At 47.1% G+C, this 9,882-nt stretch overlaps 1 protein-coding gene across 1 annotated transcript in view; it reads right to left on the bottom strand.

The window, feature by feature from the left end:
* Positions 1-2,481: 2,481 nt before the first annotated feature.
* Positions 2,482-9,882, bottom strand: part of DRP2 (dystrophin related protein 2) — a 41,946-nt gene continuing 34,545 nt past the window's right edge. Inside the window, 3 exon segments of the mRNA XM_043569584.1 lie at positions 2,482-6,595; positions 6,911-7,031; positions 8,441-8,678. Coding sequence (XP_043425519.1) covers positions 6,471-6,595; positions 6,911-7,031; positions 8,441-8,678 — 484 coding nt within the window. The 3' untranslated portion in view covers positions 2,482-6,470.

Below are 9,882 nucleotides of genomic sequence, written 5' to 3'. Positions count from 1 at the left end.
GATGGCACAGAGCCTGCTTGGGATTCTCTCTCACTCTCTCTTTGCCCCTCCCCTGCTCGTGCTTTCTCTCTCTCTCAAAATAAACTTAAAAAAAGGAAGGCAGGGGGCTGGAGCAGAAACAGATAACAAAGCATCCTGGGGACATGGCTGGAGAGACTGAGGCTAGTGAGGGTGGCATATATGCCACAGGTGGCATCTAGAGGTGATAGAGGTAGAAGAGCCCTAGTTCAGCCTCTATCCAATACTACAGCCCAAGAGCAGCCAGAACTCTGCTGAGAAACAGGATGGAAGGGAAGACAACAGGAAGGGGCAAGGGTGAGTCCGTGCGTCTGCAGTGGCCTTGCATTCCCTCTGCTGCCACATCTCATTGTAACCCAGGGTAACTGCTTCCCCACTGCCCTCCAGTCACCCAAGGCTTACTGCCACCCTGACTCCCCACCTCACCCTAACACACACACACACACACACAGTGATACCTCATGAAGTTTTCTTTTTCTACAGCCCAGTGATTTTAAATTTTATATATTACAGACCTGTGCTGTCCAATATGGTATCAACTAGCCACATGTGGGTTTTGAGCACTTGACATTTGGTTAGCTCGAGCTGAGATGTGCAGTAAGTGTAAAATACACACTGGGTTTCTGTAGGGTAACTGGTGCCATGCTGACCTTGTACTATTAGCATAGGCCATGTAGGCAGGCTCAACTGCAGGCTGACCCAGGCCTTGGCAGAATGCCCTGTGATCCTCCAGAAACATGGGAAGATAGGAAGTCTCATGAGAAGTCACTACAAGACCATTTCTCACCTCCCTGTCTCGAGGGAGGCTTCTGGGAGGCAGTTCCTCATCTGCCTCCCTCATTTAGGTTAAGCATAGGACTTTCTGCCTGCCGTACCACCCCCAAAGTGTACAGCTGGAGGCCATAAAAATAGGATGTCCCACTATCCATGTTGCATGTCCTTGGGCCCCTTTTGTTTCAGTGGCAACCTATGGAACAAGGGATGCAAGGAGGTGATACCATTGCTGATCTTGCTTTGGCTTCTATGAGTAGTAAATTGGATCTGTGTGGGTCTCTTGTTTCTTTCCAGCTGAATCTGTCAGCCTGTTTGAAAATTTCTAAGACTTAGTTTAAAAAAAGGAATATAGGGGCGCCTGGGTGGCGCAGTCGGTTGAGCGTCCGACTTCAGCCAGGTCACAATCTCGCGGTCCGTGAATTCGAGTCCCGCATCAGGCTCTGGGCTGATGGCTCGGAGCCTGGAGCCTGTTTCCGATTCTGTGTCTCCCTCTCTGCCCCTACCCCGTTCATGCTCTGTCTCTCTCTGTCCCAAAAATAAATAAAAACGTTAAAAAAAATTTAAAAAAAGGAATATAAAATATCTCATTGTATACTGATTTCATGTTGAAATGATGTTTTGGATATACTGGGTTAAATGTTAAAGTTAATATCACCTGTTTATTTGATATATTTTTTAAGTTTATGTTTTGAGAGAGAGTGGGGGAGGGGCAGAGAGGGGGAGGACAGGATCGGAAGCAGGTTCCATGCTGACAGCAGAGAGCCCGATGTGGGGCTCGAACTCATGAACCACAAGATCATGACCTGAGAAGTCAGATGCTTAACTGACTGGGCCACCCATGTGCTCCTCACCTGTTTATTTTTTCATTTTTATGTATTTAAAAAAAATTTTAATGTTTATTTTTGAGAGAGAGAGAGAGAGAGAGAAAATGCAAGTGGGGGAGGGGCAGAGAGAGAGGGAGACACAGTATCCGAAGCAGGCTCCAGGCTCTGAGCTGTCAGTACAGAGCCCATTGTGGGGCTTGAACCCATGAGCAGCGAGATCATGACCTGAGCCGAAGTGAGATGCCCAACCGACTGAGCCACCCAAGCTCCCCATTCACCTGTTTATTTTTTAAATATGGCTGCTAGAAAATTGTGTATGTGGCTCTCATTATATTTCTATTGGACAGTGGTGTTATAGATTGGTGAGAAAAGAAAAATTGGTGTTGGGGAAGAGGGACTCCCAGGGTCTTATTTTGCTAGAAAAATGGCATTAAAAAAAAACTGCCATAGTTTCTTTGCCCCAGTTACAGGGACATTTTCACACTCCAAAAAATTATATGCCGATAATAAAATATAGACCTTTAAATTGAGTAAATGTATCTTTATGGAAAGTCACTGCATTGTTCTGGTTTTTCTCACATTGCTTCAGGCTGGTGAAAACTCCCTCAGATTGATGAGGATGGTTACTTAACCATTGGTATAGAAAGCTCGTCCCATGAGGGGATAACTGGCTAATTTGTATAGGATCTTGAGAGGTAACCAATCCAGGTAACAGTAGTGGATGGGGCTAGTGCAGGTGGGTTGGTTTTTGTTTTGTCCAGCAGGTGTTGAACTCATCTGGTAGCCCATGTTTTGCAGTATCCCTGTGGCTTCTTGGCCCACCCTCTCTTCCCACACCCAAGAGTCAGAGTATAACCAGAAGAACCAAAGTAAACAAATACAAATTTATTCTTTTCAAAGCAGAATTCAAGGGAAAGGGGAAAAGCACCACAGTGAGTGGCAAAGTTAACCAATTTGTTCCCAGTCCCACCCACTTTGTCCCATTTCTAGACCTGTGTGCCACACTGGCCACCTTCCCCCTGCCCCGAATCCCTTCCCCAACTTCCATTCCTGAGACCAGTTGTTGCAGCCAGCAAACAGCATAGCAAGCTCCACTCTGGGACCCAATACTGCCCTGGAGACAGCAAGGACATTCAGCAGCCACCTATCCCCCCATGCCCACAAATGCAGCCGCTGTGGGATGAGATGGAGGCTGGGAGCTGATTCCTGGCCTTGAGCCTTTCCCTCTCCCACAGCCGTTGGTGTTAAAAGAGTAAGAAAGAGCTGAAGTATTCCTTTGTTCCCAGGGCCAGATTTTGGCAGGGAGGCCCAGAGATTGAGCTTCCCAGCTGAGCAGCTCAGTCTCCACAGCCCGGGGGTAGGGCCCCCCAGTTTCTCTCCCAGGACTGTTCACCTTAAGGTAGCTTACTTTCTTGGCTAGCTGTCACCTATGCAAGCGGAACTTTAATGAGATTCTTGGCCTGAAACGGTCTCAGAGGCCTCAAGTTGGCCATTGAGAATGTGTGTTCCAGGAATGTTCTAGCATGAAGCTGGACATGGAGCCCAGATTCCAAACACACACCTCAGGCAGCATGGGTATTCCTCAAAATTAACCTGGAGGGAAAACGTCTATCTCCCAGCATTGGCCTCTGCCTGACGTCAGGGTTTCTCATTACTGTGGCCTGCCAGCCCAGTTCCTGGAGTATGAGAAACTCAAACAGGTTTCTCTACAGAGAAATATTTTTAAAGTTTGGGCCTTGATAGAAATGGGCACTTGAGAGCCTTGATTTCAGCCTTGCCATTCTGGAGGGGAGGGCATGTATCCTCCTGGGTAGGGCCCTCTTTAGGGAACCATCCAACAAACAGCTTGATGTTCTGCAGCCAGTCAGCCTTTTTTAACAAGTTCCCAGTCAACATGACCCTGCTCTGCTCTCAATTTGAGCAGAGGCACCTTCATAACAGCTTTTTGGCCTCTGCCAGATCCTATCGAGAATAAATCGCCTATCAGTCCTAACTGTTCCCTGATACTACTTGACAACAACCCCAGCAAACACTCATGTTCCTTCTCACAAGTCAGAGGCTTTCCTTAGGCTGCCTACCCAGAAAACTCCCCCTTTACTATTCCTCCAGTACAGGGCCATAAATTATGCAGCATCACACAAAAAAGATACCTCTAGGAGACATGATACATGATAGATGCTTAACAACATACAACACATCTCAGTAAATCTCACCCTAATTTGGATTCACCGTGCCCAAGGATCCATTTACCTCACTGAGGGCAAACTGCCCACACATGCTGCAGTGACTGTCACTGGACCCTTGAGTGATACATTCACCTCAGGCATTAAGGTACACACAGGACCACACACACAGTGTCAGTGACCCCATTAGTGAGAATTCAACCTGCTGCATCGGTCCACCTACAGCACAAATCCTACATAGCAAGATCTACATCTTCTCTACTATGCCTAGCCCACCACGGTTGCCACAGGCCCTTGGCAGCCCAAGATCTCTTGGGTGAGGTGGGGGTTATGGGAAGGATTTTCTAAGACTTTCCCGGTCAAAGATTGTTTCATAACATCTGCCCTCTTAAGCCTTAGGCAGGATATGCCTCAAAGACCCTGTGCTCCCTGACCTATAGCAAATGTCTTCTCCCCCATTCCTGCCTACAAACTATGCCCCTACAAATACAGCCTCCTTCCCATGGACAGATGCCCATGCCCTGTGTTTGTTGCCCACCCACAACCTGTTCACCATACATCCAGATACCCAGGCCTCCCATTCAGAGACTTCATGGGCACTAAGGCAGATGCGGTTAGCCCTGGACCTGTGGCTTAGTGCTCCCTGGAAATTCTAGAAGGAGGTAATCCTAGGCTTCTGGATCAAAGCTGCTGCCCTCCTTCCCCTGCAGCAGATAAATCTAACCTCCCAGAAGCTCTACCCACTGGCCTACTGCTTTATTATAACAGAGCACCCCAACTATCTCACACCCTCCTGACCTTGGTGGCAACTGCTGCTTTCTTTGAGTCCCTGAGCCAGACTTATGACCTGGAAGGGGCTGGAGGGTATTCTCTGAGTCAAAGCCTGGCAAAGGTCAATAAAGGCCCATCTGTTCCTTCTTGTTTGCATGCGATGAGTAGGACTCACATTTGCTCTATTTTGGCACCTGAACCATTGTTTAGGGGAGCCCAGGAAAATTCATCCAAGGCCCAGGTGTCAAGGGAACGAAATTTTGAATGAGTGAAGAGAACAGAGTGACTCTTCCCGTTAGATTCCACTGTGGCCACAGGCTTCTGTTGGCTTTGGTCTTAAGGATAGCTTACCCCAGACATGAATGGAGAGACATCCTGGTGGGGGCAGCCAGGATGCATCTATCAGTCCAACCAGAGGCTGGGGCTAACAAAGAGCAAGGCAGAACATTAATACTTTGAGAGGTATTAGAATTTAATGTGTGAGCAAGGCCAGGGGAGTACTGATGTACAGTAGGTATGCAGGATAGATATATATGTATATAAACTTAGGCAAATTAAGTCAATTGCGGGGTTCTAGGTTATAAAGCTTCTTTTGATAGAAAACTGCCTAAGTGGGCTTTGACTGTTCAAATTTTCCAAGCCCATTACCCCCCTCCCCCCAACCCCACTATCTACTTCGAACAGTTTCTGGATAAAAGGATTATGGTATATGTAGCCTAGGAAGAGTTAGTTTCCTTTGAGGATTGGATTCACCTTCCAGAGTTAGAAAGAACAGTTTTATGCAAAGGAAGGCCTTGCTGTTGTCTGGGTGGAACGTGGCCAGCTTCCTGATGTGTGGCCAGTAGCTCCTAGGAAGAGGCCACTATTTAAGGTTGCCACTCGCATCTGCCTTATGATTAGCTAGGGACAGTGAGCCACTTCATCTGATTCAGCCTAAAAGAAAGAAGGGTCACAGCCTGCAAGAGTGTTGGGCGGTCACACTCCTCCAGGCTGGTGAGTGGCTTCCCCTTCCTCACCCAAGTAGAGCAAGACTTGCTTGCTGAGCAAGCTGCTGCCTCTACCCCAGGGCTCTGAGGGCAGACCCAGAAGAGCCAAGGGTGGCTTCAGCTGGTTCCTAGAGCAACTCAGCTGGTGTCTCAGGATGCTGAAGCCTTCAGGAAAGAGGATGATTGGGGAAAAAACCAAAGCCCTAAGTATTTCTTTAATGCTTCCAAATGTAAAGTGTAAGTAGGAATCAGAACGAATTGTTCCCCCTCATTGAGGAAAGCCTGCCAGGGCCTGAGGCAGAAGGAACTGCAGATATTCTAGGGGGAAACGACATCTAGGTAGCATCAGGATGACTAGAGATATGCCGTCAAACTATAGTATGCCACATGCTGCCCAGACATTTTCACGGGCACTTTTTTGGGGGTAGGGGGAAGTCTCAGAGATACTCTTTTGCCTCCCTGAGCTGGGCCAGAGCGTAGGACTAACTCCTGTGGGTTCATAATGCTGGAACCCTGGAGTCATTGGGTTTCCTTATCTCCATAATTCCATGGAGAAGGGAAAGGGGCTGATGGGCACTGCTTAGCTCTGTAAGGCAGCTTCTCTGTCCCCATCTGAATGGCTTCCAAGTGTCATCTGCCTGGACCGCAACAGAGACATACTTAAGGGACTAATCTCAAACTTGTGGATTAAAGGGCACATTTCTATAATTGGAGGAATCATGCGTCTTCCTCCCCCAGTCCTCACACATCCACTTCACATACTAGTGGATCCCTGCTGCTGCCCAGACCCCAAATAACTCTGGCTGAGGAATGTGGGCCTGGTAGGGACTGGAAATGTTGGGTGAAGGCTGAAGGAAGACTTTGACCAGAAAGAACCAGAAGACTATGGATTATAGGATGGGGAACTGGCTCCATCAAGAGGCCAGCAGGGTGTTGGCAGTCACATCAGAGCTTCGCACACTGGGGAAGGCATGGCGGAGCTTCTCCATGATGTCTTCTAAGCACAGGCTGACATCTTGGCTCTTTGACCCCACATCATCTATGTTGGAAAAGAAAGATTTGGGAAGAGAACTAGAGATTCCTTGATGAGGACAAGGGGCTGAGGTGGGATGCGGCCAGCTGAAGGACAAACCTACAGCATTTGTGTTGTTCCAACACAATGCCTAGTACATAGAAGGTGCTCAATATACATGTGTAGAATAAGCAAACAAATGAATCCATCAATAAGCCCATCATCCCCGAAGCTAAGCTCAAAGCCATGAGGAGAAACCAGTCCCAGCCCTAGCAGAGCCTTGGGAAGATCTGGGCCAGGATGAAGCCATAGAAGGGGCTGGGAGGGGCCGGAGGAACTTACCTGCTGCCTCAGTATCTGGAGTAGTCTGTCCCTTCTCCTGGGGGTGACTGCCTTCTGACTGCTGTGGAGAGGAAGCTAGGGATGAGCCTGCAGAGCCATTGCCATCTGGTTCGGTGGGTGGCTAGCAAGAGGTAAGGCATGACTTAAATGGCTTTGTTTTCCTGAACTTACTTTAACAGACTCCTGAGCTTAGAAGGGAGACCTCATGCCCATCTCTTTGCCCTTGGACCTTAAGAATTTTTGGTAGTGCCCCAAACAGTGGCTCTTCCTTTTAAGAAACTTCTTAGAATATTTAGTTACCAGTTACCTTCTTCCTTTGACAACATGTGTCAAAGGTTCCCAGTTTGTATAAGGATGGCATTGCACCTAAAGGTCTCTTGCTGTCATCTTGGCTATAATTAAGCTATTTAAAATCCAGTTCTCTCTGAAAATATAGAGTTGTACACCCGATCCTCTGTTTGTGATATAATATCATACGTTAAGACCTCCAGGAATTCATCTAGAGGCTATCCCTTGGAGGATCTGGGGAAGAAGCATGGGGTGGTATTGGTACATAGAGTGACAATACAGTTTACCCTTGAACAATGTAGGGGTTACGGGCACCAAACCCCCCTGTGTGCAGTTAAAAATCCATATATAACTTTGGATTCTCTCCAAAACCTAACTCCTAATAGCCTACTGCTAACCAGAAGACTTACTGATAACATAGTGAACTGTTATATATATGTATTATATATTATATTCTCACAATAAAGTCAGCTAAAGAAAATAAAAATGTTATTAAGAAAGTCATAAGAAAAAAAAAGAAAGTCATAAGGAAGGGAGCATACACTTACTGTACTGTAAAAAAAAAATCCACGTATAAGTGGACCCACATAGCTCAAACCTGTGTTGTTTAAAGGTCAGCTGTGATAAGTAACATTTACAAAGTATTTACTATTCCTGGCATCGTGCTAAATTCTTTAAATTCACTGTCTCATTACATGCTCACAATTCCATGAAGTTGATATATTATTATCCCTGTTTTACAGATGAGGGAACTGGGGATAAGTGAGGGTAATTCACTCTTAACACCTGACAGGCAATGATTGGCAGAGTCACATTCAAACCCCGGGCTGTCTGACTCCATAGCTTCACTATATCACATATACTACTTCTCAAAGAGGAAAGGGACAAACATTAACAAAGAGCTCCCTTCCCAGAAAAACTTTTTCTTGGCCGTTCAAACCTGCTTCTTTCTAGAAAACATCATAGTAGCAAAATCAAGGTTTCAGATGATTCTTTGAACTTTGTTCTTTCAATACCAGATTCAAATGTGTCATTGGAGAAGTGAGCACCCAGAATTGGCCAAGCAATGAGACATACCAGCCCCTTCCTTCCTCCACCTTTCCTAATTGTCAGCCCAGTTCTCTTTAGAAAGTCATCCAACAGCCACTGCCAAGGAGCTCTTTCTTTCCACCCCTTTGCTGTGCTCTCCACCTCTCCTCCCCTCGGGGGCTGCTCTGGTCCTTTCTCAGGCTTCAGCCTCACCTGCAGGAGCAGATCCCTTAAGCGCTGCAGCTGAGACTCTAGTTGCTTGTTGTGGTCCTCAAGGATCTGCATGCGTGTCTCTAGGCGGCTCTTGTGCTGCCGAAGGATCCGGGCCTCAGCCAGAAGCTCCTCATTGTGGTGGTCCTGTGCTACCTCAGCAGAGCCCTCAGCCAGGGTGGGCGCCTCGGCAGCCTCCTCATGCTGCCACTTCAGGCGCCTCAGCTCTCCCTGGAGAATCCTGCCAAGGACAGAGGAGTTAAGACCTATGGCCCTAACAAAGTATTGACTGTCCAGGTCCCAGATGTCTGCTCATACCTCAGTGTGAGCAACCCCTTTGCTCTCTCACCCCCACCCCCACCCTAGCTGTGTTCTTGGTTGAACAGCCATATCCATTTCTTCTCCAGCACATATGTCATTTACTCTGCCATCCTTGGGCCTTGGAGCAGAGGGAGCTGACATTTCATATAACAAATGTCTTAGGGCTTTGATGTGCTGTTTCAGGGATTAATTCTGACCTTAAAATCAGACAGAAACACAGTCTGCAAATAAATGAGGCATTAGGGCCACTGACTCACCTACTCCATTTGTAGATTTTTAGATTCCAGTGGAAGATGTAAACAAAAGACCACCCATCTTGCCTCTTCTCTCCACTACCCGCCTTTTTGGCCCACTTTGAACATCCATGTTGAGTCATCAAGAAACAGGTTCCAAAGAGATGGTCTACTTTAGGGGACATTACTTTTGCAACAGAACCATTCCCTCACCAATGTTTTCCAGGGCCAGGCCACTGCTGATATAATACAGTGCTTCTCAAACTATCTGTAACAAAATCCTGGGGCGGGGGTGGGGGTGGTTTTCAAATCACTGTGAACCAATGAGTGGTCCAAATGCGTATGGCTAGTACATAGCTCATGCCACACATGACACGCCACACAAGTTCAACAACACTCAAATGGGTCTATACCTTATTCAATGAAAAGTCCACTAATTATGTGCTTGGATGACATGGCAGTGTCAAATTGCTATACAAGTTTCTAAAAGCTTATTCTCTACTTATCTTGTCTTGAACCAATAATGAAGATTTGGCACACCAGTCCTTTTCTGAGGACTTGCCACTCCAAGTAGTCTGTGAGCCAGCAGCATGGGCATTCACCCCTCCCTGGGAACTGGTTAAAAATGTAGAACTCTGGCCCCACCCCAGACCTGTGAATTAAAATCTGCATTTTACCCAATTCCCCAAGTGACTTGTATGCACACTAATGTTTGAGAAACACTGTTCTGAGGAATTCTTTGGGTTCTACTGAATTCCCCCAAAGTGGCTTGGACCCTCCTCAGACCCCTACTGCCACCCGTACTTTATGGACATCAGTGTCATCCTTGTAATCTTCACCTTCCCTCTGCCAGTCTTCAAACACTACATGCAGTGCCACTCTCCTCTTGTT

This window comes from Prionailurus bengalensis, chromosome X, assembly GCF_016509475.1.
Source record: "Prionailurus bengalensis isolate Pbe53 chromosome X, Fcat_Pben_1.1_paternal_pri, whole genome shotgun sequence".
NCBI classification, from domain to species: domain Eukaryota; kingdom Metazoa; phylum Chordata; class Mammalia; order Carnivora; family Felidae; genus Prionailurus; species Prionailurus bengalensis.
This window is presented reverse-complemented; position numbering and strand designations above follow the sequence as displayed.